This window comes from Tachyglossus aculeatus, chromosome 21 (genome assembly GCF_015852505.1).
Source record: "Tachyglossus aculeatus isolate mTacAcu1 chromosome 21, mTacAcu1.pri, whole genome shotgun sequence".
In the NCBI taxonomy this organism is placed as follows: Eukaryota; Metazoa; Chordata; class Mammalia; order Monotremata; family Tachyglossidae; genus Tachyglossus; species Tachyglossus aculeatus.
In genome coordinates this window covers 23,588,316-23,604,506 of record NC_052086.1, presented here as the reverse complement: position 1 = coordinate 23,604,506, position 16,191 = coordinate 23,588,316, and the positions used below count along the sequence as shown (strand labels likewise).

The window sequence follows — 16,191 nt, the reverse complement described above, 5'->3', positions numbered from 1 at the left end:
TAGTTAACCTTGCCTGTGGAACCAGAGATGCACCTTTAACAACCCCAGTTAGCATCGGCCTCTCAAATATGAACAGGAACATATGTCAGGCCTAGAAGTTAGATAAAATAGGCATTCTGTGCTCCAACTTTGTCCTCCAAGACCCATAATCAGCAAGAAAGCAGTAGCAGAACACAAATCTCATTTAACAAGCATCTGAGACTCTTATTTCCCCAGTTAGGGGCCATGTAGGGGCTTTACACTTTCCTCTGGATCATCCACCACTGGTTGCTATTGGAGATGGTATCCTGATAAAGATCAGTGGGCCATTTATTCCAATCTGACAGTTTCAATGTGTCACACAGGTTTCATTTTGGTTTATGGTTTCTGAAAGAGTATTTTAGAGGATTTATTTTGTCCCCTGTTAATTCTTTTTTATGGCCACACAATGATACTTCAGGAGAACATTAGCCATTATCTTTGCAATGATATATTTCAATGATTCTCTTACCAGAGTTGGCTTTATATTCTGGAGCAGAAGCGATCAGATAGCTGTGTCCTTTTGGAACATTCTGTGAAGAAAGCTGTGCATTTTGGGTTACCGGTAAGCATCTTCTTCAGTACAGCCCAAAAGCCCCACAGCCTGTGAGGCTTTTTTTGTTTGTTTCCCATTAAAAAGCCCTGCATCTTTGTATATACTTCCACCCACTATGAGATCACACAAACCACAGATTTAGAATGGAAACTTGGATGTTTCATTTTAGTCCCCTGTTGTTTTCTTATGACATGAAGAAATAATTAAACTACCAGGTTTTGCTTATCATGCCCTGCCACTATCCTCTGATCCTGCTAAGGCCAGAGGAAGTTTCACTTGTGGTTTTTAAAGCAGAACTTAAGGATTATGTTTTTGTAGCCCTAAAGTTGGGTTATGGTTGAAATTTAGACTGTCTAGTCTGTAAGCTCATGGTGGGCAGAGAACAGGGCTACCAACTCTGTTATATCATAGTCTCCCAAGTGCTTAGTACAGTCCTCTGCCCATAGTAAGCATTTAATAAATACGATTGAGTGATTAATTAATGTGCCACATCTCTTGTAGTGAAAATGACTCTGTAATGTAACTGTTTTATATGTACATTTCCCCAGTATTTAGCATCCTTAGGAATACAATCTTTAGTTCAACAAAGGGCTTTTGCTGGGAAGACTGCAAATAAGTTAATGGATGCCTTAAAGGACTCAGACCTCTTGCACTGGAAACACAGCCTGTCAGAGCTAATTGATATTAGCATCGCACAGAAGACAGCAATCTGGAGACTCTATGGGCGCAGGTAGATTTTTCTTGAAGCAGATATTGGTTAGGCTAACTTGTAAATGTTCAAACTTCCTCTGGAAATCAAGCTTTCTTTCCTCCAATTTGACACAGGCAGAGCTACCAAATTGTGGAGATGAAAGGCTAGCAAGAGACTTTTATTTTTTTCAGTGAAGTTAGGATCTCTATGCAGTGGATTAAAGAAAGTGACCCTATTTCCTATTGGGGGTATAAAAAAACCAAAATTTGTTTTACCCTAGTGGTAGACTGCATTGAAATTTAGTAAGCTCGTTGTGGACAGAGAATGTAACTGCTAATTCCTTTGTACTGTCCTCTCCCAAACGCTGAGTTCAGTGCTTTGCACAGAGTAATCATTCAGTAAATACCACTGACTGACCGATTGATCGATCTCACTGCTGAGTTCATTCTGTTTCCCATCCTATTCTGAAAGGGGGAGGCAACTTTTTTTTCCCAGGTAGGTTGTTGCCTGGTGGAGCGTTAGACCCTATCACTTGGTTTTCCGTCAGCCAAACCCACAGCCTCCTGCATGTAAGTGAGACTCTGGGATTCGTCTTTAAATCTATAGGCCTTGCAGACCCTGGCCTTCCTCTAGCTCCCTCCCATGTCAATTCACTCATTTTCAAAGACATCCACACTAGGGGAAACGAGTGTAATTTTTATCTTAGATGGTCTCTTTCATGTGTAGGAGTTGCAGACACCAGAGATCTCTACCCTAGCTGGACTAACCTGTGGCCGAAGACAATTGTGTTTGCGTTTCCGTTTAACAGTCATTAAACTACTGAGATCGAACTGCAAATTGGGGGTCTAGATTGAAAGGATTGAAGTTTCCTAGGACAGAATGGCCCACCTATACCGTGGTGACTTGAAATTCCAGTTTAGCCGTATTACTCAAGGAACAGTTTGTTTTCACTGCCCTCAGGTCTCGGGGAGCAGCTGATCGCTAAACAAAGCCAGGAGAGGCATTTGACTGTTCCCGCCTACTGTATTAAGTTTAGAACTTAGAAAAGGCACATGTAGGATTTTCTGAATGGAGATCAATCACGTCCTTCTCTTCCTTAGCACAATGGCACTTCAGCAAGCCCAGATGCTGCTGAGCATGAACAGCCTGGAAGCCGTGAACGTAGGCGTGCAGCAGAATAACACCGAGTCATTCGCTGTTGTGCTGTGCCACCTTGCAGAGCTGCATGCAGGACAGGTGAGTGGGGGTCAAGACCCGCCACCGTTGAGAGTGCGAAGGCAAGAGATCAGAATCCCAGCAGGGAAAATAATAATAATAATAATAATAATGATGGCATTTGTTAAGCGCTTACTATGTGCAGAGCACTGTTCTAAGCGCTCTAAGTGCTGAAAACTAACAAGAAAATAAATGGGAAAAATGAACTTCACGGTTCCCCAGTTCACAGAAGGGGGTGGGGTTCTCATTCTCTTCGGAGCCTCCGTTAACGGGTTGTCTTCCTTTCAAAGAGGGGGGTTGCTGAAGACTAGGAAGGAGACGTTTAGCCTCAAGCCTAAAAGTGAGAGTGACCTGGTTTTGATTATAGGATGTGCATCTAATTTCTCCTGGTGGTAATTTTCCATGTTATGACAGAATAGGAAATCTGAAACTCCAGAAACATTTTTCTGTACAGGGAAACACTTTTGTCTTGGCCTCCCTAACCCAGTCAACACTTCTTTTGCTCTAAATGCTCTCTTCAACTAACAGACCGTGTTATTCTCTGCCATTTTTCTGTGGTTTGCATCCTCATTAGACAGAATGTTTCATGACACTCAATTTATCCTGATCTGTGGCCTAAAGAACTTTGGGTGGCTTCCACTCCTTTAGGAAGTCTGCAGATGCATCTCTCTGTTTTAAAAGCATTTTTTTGGCTTTCTACAATCATTCAAACTGTTTTATAAAACAAAGGGGTTGGAAGAGATGTGGGGTGAGTTATTAGCTGATGGCTTCCACATGTGCTCTCTCCAGCTATTTTCCAGACCAAGAGAAGCGCTCCCAAGCTTTCTAGCATTAAACCATCAAACCAGCTGGGAGTGTGTCTTTTTATTTTCCCCCATGAACATTTGTAATGGATGTCAGACATTCTTTTCATTTCCTTTTTCTCCCCTTATGGCACTTAAACATCTTCAAAGTGGCTTTCTTTCTCCTGGTGCCATACCGTTAATTACGGCTTTTGTGATGGTAAATGTGTTCATGAAAGCTTCATTCAGATTTTTGGTTTAAAGTTCTCTCCAGCTTTAAGAAAGCTGGGCTGCCTTCCCCCTGCCCCCACCCTCTTAATGAGGAGAGCAAAATCTCTACCATTTCAGCCTATTTTTGAGTTACGCAGTGTGGAAAAAATATCAGGTTTTTTTCCTACTTGAAAAGCTATTAAAAATACCAGTTCCCATCCAATTCATCCAGCAGAACTTCAGCAGTAAAACTTTTCTTGTGTTTAGTGCTTATTGTGAAAGGCTCTGCTGAGTTGTTCTGGGAGTAAATTAAAATGATTATATAAAGGAGTCATGCAGTTTGAAGGCTTCCAGCTACTTCACTCTTTTTCTGGCTCTGGGTTTGAATAAACAACCCACTGGCCCTATTACCTGACAACTCCTTATCCGGGACTCCTGGAGTGTTCATTCACAACCCAAAGGGAAAGTATCATGTGGCCTATTGGTTTTCATGTCTTCCTTTCTTCCCTCCACCCCACTTTTTCTTCAAAGGAAGAAAATTCCTTTCACAAAATGTTGAATTTGAGAGTATAAATAGCCTAAGAGCTAAGAAATGCTAGAGTGGACTATATGACAAGATGTCAGTGTTAAACCTTTAACTTTTTTTGGCAAGGGTGCCAAACCCAGAAAAGGACTGGTCTGGTGATTTTGCTACTAGTCAGTCAAATCAATCAATCAATCAATCAGTTGTATTTATTGAGCACTTACTGTGTGCAGAGCACTGTACTAAGCACTTGGGAAGTACAAGATGGCAACATATACAGTCCCTACCCAACAGTGGGCTCACAGTCCAAAAGGGGGAGACAGAAAACAAAACCAAACATACTAACAAAATAAAATAAATAGAATAGATATGTACAAGTAAAATAAATAAATAAATAAAGTAATATGTACAAACATATATACATATATACAGGTGTATATATGTAACTGTAGTATCTCTTAACCATTTACAATGTGCCAAGCACTGTTCTAAGCACTGTCCTCCCCGCACCTCATCCTTCTCCTGTCTTCCTTCCAGTCAAATCATTTTTATTAAACAGATGATGTTTGCAGAACACTGTACTAAGCGCTTGAGAGACTACAGTATAACAGACACATTCCCTGCCTACAGCGAGCTTACAGTCACCATAGTTGAAAGCACCCTCGGCTACGTGTCCCTACTACCTTCCCAGATGAAGGCCGGGGAGGATTGGGAAGAGTGGGAGCCCCTCGTATGACTTGATGGACTTGGAAGGCCGGCAGAGATGGGAGAAGCAGGAAACCTCAGAGTAATAGTGCAGGTTGTCATGTTCTGTGCCACATTTCCTGTAGCCCTTTTGATATATAAACTATTCAGTATGGAAAAGATAGCTTAGGCATAAAAATCTCATCTTGCTCATTTATTCACTTTCATACCTTAACCTTGTTTTACTGGAGTTTTGTTGCTTATTTAGTGCCAGAAAAAACCTGAGAAGGAGTCACTCAAATCCCTCAGGATGCTGCTACCACACTCTTATACTTACTATAGTGAAGAGGTGATGTGTCCCCTCATCACCAGTGAGAGCTCCTGAGGGTATTATATGAGATCCATTTGTTAGACTGCCTTATGCCTGCCTCTCCATTGACTTTCTCCTGGTGCCATACCGTTAATTACGGCTTTTGTGATGGTAAATGTGTTCATGAAAGCTTCATTCAGATTTTTGGTTTAAAGTTCCCTCCAGCTTTAAGAAAGCTGGGCTGCCATCCCCCTGCCCCCACCCTCTTAATTAGAAGAGCAAAATCTCTGCCATTTCAGCCTTTTTTCGAGTTACGCAGTGTGGAAAAAATATCTTTTCTTTTTTCCTACTTGAAAAGCTATTAAAAATATCAGTTCCCATCCAATTCATCCAGCAGAACTTCAGCAGTGAAACTTTTCTTGTGTTTAGTGCTTTAGTGTTTAGCGTAGCAGCAGCTACAGAAACAGTTCCAGAGGCAATTTGTCAAGACAAGAATGGTACAGGGGAAGTCTCTAGCAAATGTATTCAGTGCAGTGCTCTAGACTGTAACCTCATTGTGGGCAGGGACTGTGTCTGCCAACTCTGTTGTATTGTACCCTCCCGGGCACTTAGTATAGTGCTCGGCACAAAGTAAGCACTCAATAGATACCATTGATGATGATGGTGATGCTTCTGTGGCTGTTTGAATTTCAGTTCAACCCTTCCTGGGAAATGCAATTCATTTGCCTCTTCTGCTTAGTTGCAGAGTGATTCCTGCAAATTTAAAAGGCTGAAAAACCAAACATCCTTTCAATTTGATGAAAAATTCAAAATCCATAAATAAAATAAAAAATGGTACTTGGTAAGTAGTATCCTCATCATCATCATCAATCGTATTTATTGAGCGCTTACTGTGTGCAGAGCACTGTACTAAGCGCTTGGGAAGTACACATTGGCAACATATAGAGACAGTCCCTACCCAGCAGTGGGCTCACAGTCTAAAAGGGGGAGACAAAACCAAACATACTAACAAAATAAAATAAATAGAATAGATATGTACAAGTAAAATAAATAAATAAATAATTAGAGTAATAGATATGTACAAACATATATCCATATATACAGGTGCTGTGGGGAAAGGAAGGAGGTAAGATGGGGGGATGGAGAGGGGGATGAGGGGGAGAGGAAGGAAGGGACTCAGTCTGGGAAGGCCTCCTGGAGGAGGTGAGCTCTCAATAGGGCCTTGAAGGGAGGAAGAGAGCTAGCTTGGCGGATTAGATACAAGACAATTAAATTGGACAAAGTTCCTTCCCCACATGGAGCTCACAGCCTTAACTAGGAGGGAATAGGATTTTAACTCCATTTTACAGATGAGAAAATTAGGGCACAGAGAAGTTAAGTAAGCTTTTTGTGGGGAGGAACTTGTCTACCAATTCTGCTATATTGTCTTCTTCCAAGTGCTTAGTTAAGTGCTCTCCACACAGTAAGCACTCAATAAATTGGCTGCCCAAGGTCACACAGCAGACAAGTGGTGGAGCTGGGATTCGAATCCAGGTCCTTCTGATTCCTAGCCCCATGCTCTTTCCACTTGCCATCCTGCAATTGTCCCTCTGGCCTGGAATGCCCTCCCTCCACCCATCTGCCAAGCTAGCTCTCTTCCTCCCTTCAAGACCCTACTGAGAGCTCACCTCCTCCAGGAGGCCTTCCCACACTGAGCCCCTTCCTTCCTCTCCCCCTCGTCCCCCTCTCCATCCCCCCATCTTACCTCCTTCCCTTCCCCACAGCACCTGAATATATGTTTGTACAGATTTATTACTCTATCTATTTTACTTGTACATATTTACTATTCTATTTATTTTGTCAGTGATGTGCATCTAGCTTTACTTCTATTTATTCTGATGACTTGACACCTGACCACATGTTTTGTTTTGTTGTCTGTCTCCCCCTTCTAGACTGTGAGCCCATTGTTGGTTAGGGACCGTATCTATATGTTGCCAACTTGTATTTCTCAAGTGCTTAGTACAGTGTTGTGCACAAAGTGCTCAATAAATACGATTGAATGAATGAATGAAAGTGGCCCCATTTGATTCCCTTGGTCTAAAGCCTGATGGTTATAATCTATCAATGATATTTATTGAGCACCTCCTGGGTGCAGAGCACTGTATTAAGCACTTGGGAGAATACAGTACAACAGAGTTTGTAGATACATTCCCTGAAGAGTCCCTTGTTTTAGGTTTGGCATTCTTTCTGGGTGCTCTTTAACATGTTTTTGGCTCACTTAATTTCCTGTTTATGCCTGGCCTCCCACTCTTCATCAATTTTCAGTTGGTTGAACTTTCTATTTTTTACCACTTTTCTCTCAAATGACCTTTTCCTTCTGTCAGTTAGTCATACAAAGTTTGTTTAGATGCCTGCTGTGTTTGTGGCGCCCCATATTATTTGAGCCTCTAAAATGTTGCTTTTTGAGCCTCTAAAATGTTGCTAAATGTTGCTAAAAGTTTTTAGGCTTCCAGCAAGTCACTTAGACCACTCTTTTCAAATTTTTTTTTACTGAGGTCCACAGCTTTTCAAAGTTTCACTCTCTAAAATTACAGTTACTCTCCTCCCTTCAAAGCCTTATTGAAGGCACATCTCCTCCAAGAGGCCTTCTCAGACTTGGCCCCCCTCACCTTTCCTCTTTTCCCAGTCCCTTCTGCATCGCCCTGATTTCTTCCCCTTGTTCTTCTCCCCTCCCAGCTCCACAGCACTTATGTATATATCTGTAATTCATTTGTTTGGGTTGATGTCTTTTTACCCCCTCTAGGCTATAAGCGTGTTATGGGCAGGGAATGTGTCAGTTTATTGTTGTATTGAATTTTCCCAAGCTCTTAGTACAGTGCTGTGCACTCAGTACGTGCTCAATACATTTGATTGAATGAATGAGTGAATGAATAACATTAAATATGCTTGTATTGTGTGGTTTATTTTTTGGCCTCTTCCCCTCGCCCTCCCCTAGCAAGAACGCTTAATTATTGAGTTGTAGTCCCTTTGTAGATTGACTGTCCCACAGGTACCTCCTGCCCTAGATTCTGTCCAGTGCTCATGATAAATTAAAGTCTTTTATTATCGACTGAAGATGTTTATCCTCTAGTCCCCCAGCTAAAGGTCTGGATGGACAACTGAAAGGAACTTTTGTCATCCGAGAGAAGAGGCTTGTCATTCTCTAGGGGTGATCAAGAGGGTTGCCCTAGAATGGGTGACTGTCAGACCTTCTTATCTGTAATTCAGCTCTGCAGCAGTGTCATGGTTTTAGAGACTGATACGCTGATCAAATGGTACCTTTATATTTCAGGGCTGCTTTGCTGCTGCGTCAGAAATCCTGAAACATTTAAAGGAGAGATTCCCACCCAACAGCCAGCATGCCCAGGTAATCTGTCGTGAGAAGTTTAAACAAACGGTACAGTATACAATGCTAAATGCTTTCTAGGTTTTCAAAACTAGCCAGGCTTACGTAGACTATATTTCTACTAGCTATCCAAAACAATTCACTTGGAGATAATTGTGCTGTTTGTTTAGTGCTTGCTACATGCCAAGCTAAGCACTGGGATAAATACATGATAATCAGGTAGGACACAGTGATAGGTCAGGGGCATCAGCAGGTGTGAAATTCATGAAAACATGATAAAATTCTAGCAAATTCAGAGAGAGAAGTTCTTGTTCTTCCAATGAAAATGGGAACATTTAATTTCTCTTCTTGAAATGAGATAACCTAGCGCTTAGAACAGTGCTTTGCACATAGTAAGCGCTTAACAAATGCCATCATTATTATTATTATTATTTTTCCATCTGAGGATTTATTATCCTCTTCTACATTATTTGTTCTGTATTGTAGTAGGCATACTAAAAGAATAATTGAGGTATGTACAGTTTGATGAAAGGGGAGACAAACAAACATGAATATTCAACTAGAGAAAGTAAAAAGAACACAAATGGCAAGAATGTGTTCATCATTTATGGGAGTATAAAGCTGAGGAAGTTGTATTGATTAGGCCTATCAAATTGATCAGAGATGGCTTCACCCAGGAAGTGGACTTTTTAAATTATATATCATAAAGTATTTATATTGTCTATATCCCCCTAAAGACTGCAAACTCGTTGTAGGCAAGGAATGTGTCTGCCACCACTGTTATATTGTAGTCTCCCAAGCAGTTACTGTGGTGCTCTGCAAACAGTAACAGCTTAATAAAAACCATTGATTGATTGGGCTTTGAAGGAGGGCACAGTGGGGAGCATCAGAGTGATAGGGTATCCAGCCTGGGGGGGATAGTATAAACAGGGTTTTGAAGATGGGGAAAGTCAATTTGCTTAATTACAATAGAGTATGAGCTGGGTGTGGCTGGAGAGCAGATCATCTGGAATGAGGGAGGGAGCCAGTGGATCTAGAGTTTTGACTGAGATAATTGCACTCTGGGTGCAAGTTGTCATTGGGAGCCATTTTATGCTGTAGAGGAAGGGAATGACGGGATGTGATTTGTAGGGTAGTCGAGTGGGGAAAGGCCTAGAAATGGGACTGGGACCGGGAGGTTGTTACAGTCATCAAGTTGAGAACTGATTAGGACTGTTGCAGGCAGAGTGGAGAGGAACAGATGAAGCTATAAAATATTCAGAAGGAGAAATCATCAGCACTTGGGACAAACCGGTTGTCAAGGCTAAATGAGATAAGAGCCAAAGGTTTAGGTGCTCAGTGAAGGGCTGTTGTTGCTGCTGCTGAAGATGAGATGATCCCAAGTTTGCTAATAGGGAGAGTGGGCAGGACAGAGAATATGCCAGAAGGGAGGATGGAAACTTTAGAAGTAGGAGAAGGCCTTTGAGAGGTAAGAGTTCAGCTTTAGAGCTGCTATGAGAGGCAGGGGTCTACTATGGCTTTAGGAGTCGGGCACCTATTTATATTAATGTCTGTCTCCCCCTCTAGACTAAGTTCATTATGGGCAGGGAATGTATCTATTATAGTGTTAAACTGTACTCTCCCAAGCACTTAGTACAGTACGTTTGACTCTGCACACAGTAAGTGCTCAATAAATATGATTGACTGGTAGTTAAAACGTAGTGGATGCAGTTCCTGAGAGCTGGATAACAGAAACCAAGAGGTCTTGCTCCTCAGCAACTACTCCCTTTTCCCTGCCCACCAGCGGGGAAAGTCACTAACCTTTCCCTAAAAACTTTTCCATATATTCTCTAGGTAGGGAATGAGCTTTAGGTTAGCACCAGAACCCTCCATTCCCCTTTCCACTGCTGCACACCTCAATCGATGCCAATAAAGTCATGCTCAGGGGTGCTGCTCTTTCTTCCTTGCCCTCTCCAGTTTACTCCCGATGTTTGTGGGAGAGTCCAAAATTGGAGAGCTCCGTGATGCTTCGCCAATACACGCTATACTGGTACCGGCCCTTGAATTCCTCATGCGTATGAATCACTGACATCCTGTTGAAAAAAAGCCCCATCTCTGAATCTCACTAGATTACCAGCCAAATCATTATCAGCCTTTTCTGTTCAATCAATTTGTTGAATTCTTTTTCTTTAGTTGTGGATGCTGTGTGATCAGAAGATACAGTTTGATAGAGCTATGAACGATGGCAAATATCATGTTGCAGATTCCCTTGTGGCAGGAATTACCGCCCTTAATAGCATAGAGGGTGTATACAGGTAAGAAATATTGAAATCCCCAAGCTCATTATTGGGGACTTGGGCAGAACATTTCTGGCTACATCTTCATTTGAGATAATGTGTTTTTGGATGATCAGTTTATAATGCATTTAACTTCAGTTCATTACATTGAAACTCAATCTGAATTGGATTTACTTATGTAACTCGTATAATCCCACCTGCTAAATGAATTCCAGCACCTGTGTTAAATATTTTTCTAATGTCTTTTTACAATCAATCGTATTTATTGAGCGCTTACCGTGTGCAGAGCACTGTACTAAGCGCTTGGGAAGTACAAGTTGGCAACATATAGAGACAGTCTCTACCCAACAATGGGCTCACAGTCTAAAAGGGGGAGACAGAGAACAAAACCAAACATACTAACAAAATAAAATAAATAGAATAGATATGTACAAGTAAAATAAATAAATAAATAGAGTAATAAATATGTACAAACATATATACATATATACAGGTGCTGTGGGGAAGGGAAGAAGGTAAGATGGGGGGGATGGAGAGGGGAACGAGGGGGAGAGTGTTTGCAACACTGAACCCTCCAAATCTCATTTGTTTTCTAGTTTTTAACACTTATTTGCAAACTTTATCTCTTCATACTGCATATTTGTGGTGGAGGATTTCTGTTTTTAAAGCATATACTGTAAATATACATGTGTTGTTTTTTTTCCAGAAAAGCAGTTGTATTGAAAGCTCAGAACCAAATGTCAGAGGCTCATAAACTCCTGCAGAAATTGTTGATTCAGTGTCAGAAAATTAAGAATACAGAAATGGTCATTAGGTAAGACTGTGAGTCTTTTCAGGAGTTTGACAATGTTAAAGCTGCATTATGATGATATAAATCACAGTGAAGCTTGTGTTGGGATTCAGTCAAGTAGTTGCTTATCTCTCAATTAGGAAATCAGTTGTTTGATTGAAAATTGTGTGACAGACTCCCAAGAGCTTAAACATTAGGGGTTGTGAGCTGAGATTCCATACTTTTGAGCGTAAATTTGTTTTAAAGTGAAAATGGTTACATTAGAAATTGCAGAATCTTTATTCCCCCTCAGATGGGCAAAGCAGGACTTGAAATGGAGTCCAGCTCATTTACAATACCCGCAAAAAAGAAATCATGTGAAATAAAAACAATTCAATTTGCAAATCCAGTGGTCTGTGAGAGGGAGTCAGTAGTATTTATTGAGCACTGAGGGCTTACCGTTTGGAGAGTACTTAAGCCACTTGGGAGAGTACAATACAACAGAGATGGTAGACCACGAGCTTTAAGTCTAAAGGGGAGGGGAAAAAAATTAATTTTAAAACTCAGATGTGTGATAACAGTAAGAAGAGTGGTCAGAGGAATTCTGATCTTAGAGGGGTGGGATTTGGTGAGTTGAAGTGACTGTTGTAGGATTTTTTGGCTGTTACTTTTTCTGCTCATCGTAGCGCTGTTTCCTCTGGTTAGTGTTCTCCTGTCTACCGCTGAGCTGTACTGGAGGGCCTGCTGTCACACCATTGCACTGCCCGTCCTCCTGCAGGCCCTGGCTTTGTCTCGGGAATACCGCTTACAGTACCTGGCCTCCGAAACGGTGCTCAATTTGGCCTTCTCTCAGGTAAGCTCATTTCTATTTGTGGAGCACATACTTGTGCAGTGGAACTGGTGCTCAGATCGATTAGCCTGGGAAGAAGCGTGGCCCAATGGAAAGAGCACAGGCCTGGGACTCAGAGGACCAGTGCTCCATACTTGCCTACTGTGGTGACCTTCGTCAAGTCACTTAACTTCTTTGGGCCTTTGTTTCCTCAACTGTAAAATGGGGATTCAGTACCTGTTCTCCCTCCTACTTAGACTGTGATCCCCATGTGGGACACTTCATTCCCATGTGGGATCCCCTTCCTTCCTCTCCCCCTCGTCCCCCTCTCCATCCCCCCCATCTTACCTCCTTCCCTTCCCCACAGCACCTGTATATATGGATATATGTTTGTACATATTTATTACCCTATTTATTTATTTTACCTGTACATATCTATCCTATTTATTTTATTTTGTTAGTATGTTTGGTTTTGTTCTCTGTCTCCCCCTTTTAGACTGTGAGCCCACTGTTGGGTAGGGACTGTCTCTATATGTTGCCAATTTGTACTTCCCAAGGCGCTTAGTACAGTGCTCTGCACATAGTAAGCGCTCAATAAATACGATTGATGATGATGACAGGGACTGTGTCTGACCTGATTAACTTGCTTCTACTCAACGCTTAGAACAGTGCTTGACCCATATTAAGTGCTTAATAAGTACCATAAATTATTACTAACATATTTCAAAACATCTCAGAAAGTATATACTTGCAGTTTGTAAGTGGGCATGTGACACTTCTGTTATAGAAAAAACAGCGTGGCCTATCTGAAATTCCGAGGACCTAATCCTGCCTCTGCCACTTGTCTGCTGTGTTACCTTGGGCAAGTCATTTAACAGTTCTGTGCCTCAGTTTCCTCACCTGTAAAATGGGGATTAAAGCTGTGAGCCGCATGTGGGACATGGACTGTGTCCAACCTGAGTAGCTTGTATGTACCCCAACACTCAGTACATTGCCTGGCATATAGTAAGTGCTTAAACTCCATTAAAAAAAAAAGTGCGTGAGTTCTTTGGCTTTTCTTTATAGCCTGTGCCTCTAAGTGGAGGAACGGGTTGATGAGGATGTGCCGATAGTAGCCTTTTTGAGCCACAGAAAGGAAGCCCTTTAGGGGCTTAAGGGTCAAGAAACAAATAGTCATTGGGATCCTACGAATCAATTGGTAGTATTTATAAACCTCTTAAAGGTAGGATTATGTCTACTAATTCTGATGTACTCTCCCAAGTGATTAGTACAGTGCTTTGCACATAGAAGATGCTCAAAAAATGCTACTGAATGCCTATTATGTGCAGGGCACTGTATTAAGTGCTTGAGAGTGGACAATGGACTGCAAGAAACTGCACCTCTCTATGGGTTTAGAACTTGGGACCTCCTCATCCAGCCATCCTTCAGTAGTATTTGAGTGTTTATGCTGTGAAGAGCGCCTTAATGAATGCTTAAGCGAGTACTATAGCATTAATAGATTCAATCTCTGTCCTCCAGGAGCTTACAATGTAGTGGAGTAGTCAGACACTGAAATGATGGGCAAAGGGAAGAAGTAGAGTTTCAAGATATGTACATAAGTGCTCTGGCAGCGGGGGAGGGTGAATATCCAAGTGCTTCTTTGGTGATGTCTAAGTGTTGAAGTGGTAGTGGAGGAGGTTGGATAGGAGTGGGGAGATGAGAGATTATTCAGAGAAAGTCTCCTGGAGATGTGATTTCAGAAGGGCGTTGAAAGATGTGGAGAGCAGTGGGCTGCCAGATGAGAACAGGGAGAGAGGCAGAAAGGAGCACGTGAGCAAGAGCGAGAGAGATGAGAATAAGGGCCAGTGCGTACATTGGTTTGAGAGGAGCGAAGCGTGCAAGCTGGGGTGTGATGCAGAGGGGAGAGAAGGCCGATGGAGTGCCTTAAAGCCAGTGGTCAGGAGTTTCTGCTTGTAGAGAGGAACGGGCAGCCACTGGAGATAATAATAATGATAGTAATAATAGTAATGGCATTTGTTAATAATAATGATGGCATTTATTAAGCGCTTACTACGTGCAAAGCACTGTTCTAAGCGCTGGGAGGGATAAAAGGGTGAGATGTATAAGGAGTGGAGAGACGTGCTCAGAGTAGTGTTCTAAAAGGCTTATCTGGACAGCAGAATGAAGTATGGACCGGAGAGGGCAGAGACTAGAGGCAAATGGTCTATGGGGAGACTGATGCAGAAGTCAGTCAGGATGTGACAAGTGCTTGGAACAGCCTGGTAGCAGTTTGGGTGGAATTAAAGGGGCTGATATTGAAGGTGCCGTGAAGAAAAAAACCAAAAGGGTTTGGTGACTGAAAGAGAGAGAGGGAGGAGTCAAGGATAATGTCAAGGTAATAGTCTTGAGAGATGGGGATGTTGGCAGTGTTGTCAACTACAGTGGAAAACCTGGGAGGAGATGCTTTGGGAGGTCCCATTAGCATGTCGCCATTTAAGTGGGGCCAGCCTGTTTCCCCAGGGCCTTGGGACTGATGGCGTTCCCTTCTCCGGCTCTCCAAGGGGGTGAAGGGTAACCCCAATGCTCAGGTAGGACTAGAGGGAGGGGAATTTGGGATTCTAAATCAGACCTGTCTGTCTTCGACTGCATTCTGGGTTCTGGCTGAGTGGGTGGTGCTGGGGTCCCACTCTAGTGAAGCTCAGAGGAGTCTAATAAATACCACTACCGCTTTCGGCAAGGAGAGGGAAGGTAGTGCCGTGGTGGGCCAGGAGCATGCACACAAAACCGTTGCTTAGAGATGCCCAGGACAATCTATTTCTCTTCCAGCTCATCCTCGGAGTCCCCGAACAGGCCTTGAATATCCTGCACATGGCCATCGAACCTATCTTGGCCGATGGGGCTGTTCTGGACAAGGGCCGGGCCATGTTTTTGGTGGCTAAATGCCAAGTTGCTTCTGCCGCTTCCTATGCTCCCCCGAAGAAAGCAGAAGGTAAGAGCTAAAAATCTTCACTTGAAAACCCTTCAAGTCGACTCTTGTCTGTATCAGCAGAAGACAGACAATTAGCTTTGTGCTGCCACTTTGACTTATTGAACCACCAGCCTTCAAAAATTTCCGTTGCGTGTTGAAAGCAAAATTGGGAGTGCACGCACAAAAGCTCGTGTCTGGGGGTCGGAAGCAGATGGTTGGCTGTGTATCCTTCCAGAGCCTGCAGCCATAAATGTTTTCAGGCACAGAGAAGACATGCTTCTTTAACAAGTTTATTTTCGAGAAGAGTGAGATGTATTTAGTGAAATAATGCTCTTCAAGCAAATAATATCTGGTATCGGGACAGGATCACCTAAGGGACTGTACATTTAAGTTTCCCTGAGTTAAACGCTATGGGTTTGTCTTTTCTTTTTCTCAGCCCTGGAGTCGGCCATCCTGAACCTTAACGAAGCTAAGAGTTACTTTGCTAAAGTGGACTGCAAAGAGCAAATCCGAGACATTCTTTACTTTCAGGCCAGGTTATACCACACCCTGGGAAGGAACCAAGAAAGAAACAAGTGTGCAATGCTCTTTCGGCAGTTACATCAAGAGCTTCCCTCCCACGGGGTCCCCTTAATTAACCAGCTTTAAGAGAAAAAGGTCAACCTGGCCCCTCTATGTCAGAGTTTTGATCTCCCTGGCTGCCTCCAACTTTCAGTAATGCGTTTGCTCTGATATTTCACTTGTGCAAATCTAAAAACCTGATTATCAATAAACGAATCTGTAGCACAGGTTTCTCATTTCTTGATTTTTGGAAAGTTTGTTTTTTTTCTTGCAGCCTGTTTTGTGCTGTTTAAAAATAGTTAGATTTTTTTTGACCATCTGCACTGTTAGAAAGTTACTGTGCGTGGCAAGTGCTGAAGGGTGCCTTCTCACTGAGCATAAATTTCAGAAACTTAGTGGAAATTGTGCACAGCTACATAAACGGTTCTGTAAATTCAGCCTTATGAAACTAGCGTT

The 16,191-nt window shown here is 42.4% G+C and overlaps 1 protein-coding gene across 1 annotated transcript in view; it reads left to right on the top strand.

The window, feature by feature from the left end:
- Positions 1-15,977, top strand: part of ANAPC5 (anaphase promoting complex subunit 5) — a 50,646-nt gene extending 34,669 nt beyond the window's left edge. The window contains exons 9-17 of the mRNA XM_038763697.1: positions 494-583; positions 1,123-1,304; positions 2,366-2,501; positions 8,300-8,374; positions 10,526-10,647; positions 11,336-11,443; positions 12,104-12,251; positions 15,033-15,195; positions 15,611-15,977. Coding sequence (XP_038619625.1) covers positions 494-583; positions 1,123-1,304; positions 2,366-2,501; positions 8,300-8,374; positions 10,526-10,647; positions 11,336-11,443; positions 12,104-12,251; positions 15,033-15,195; positions 15,611-15,822 — 1,236 coding nt within the window. The 3' untranslated portion in view covers positions 15,823-15,977. The remainder of the gene's footprint in view (positions 1-493; positions 584-1,122; positions 1,305-2,365; positions 2,502-8,299; positions 8,375-10,525; positions 10,648-11,335; positions 11,444-12,103; positions 12,252-15,032; positions 15,196-15,610) is intronic.
- The last annotated feature ends 214 nt before the right edge of the window (positions 15,978-16,191 follow it).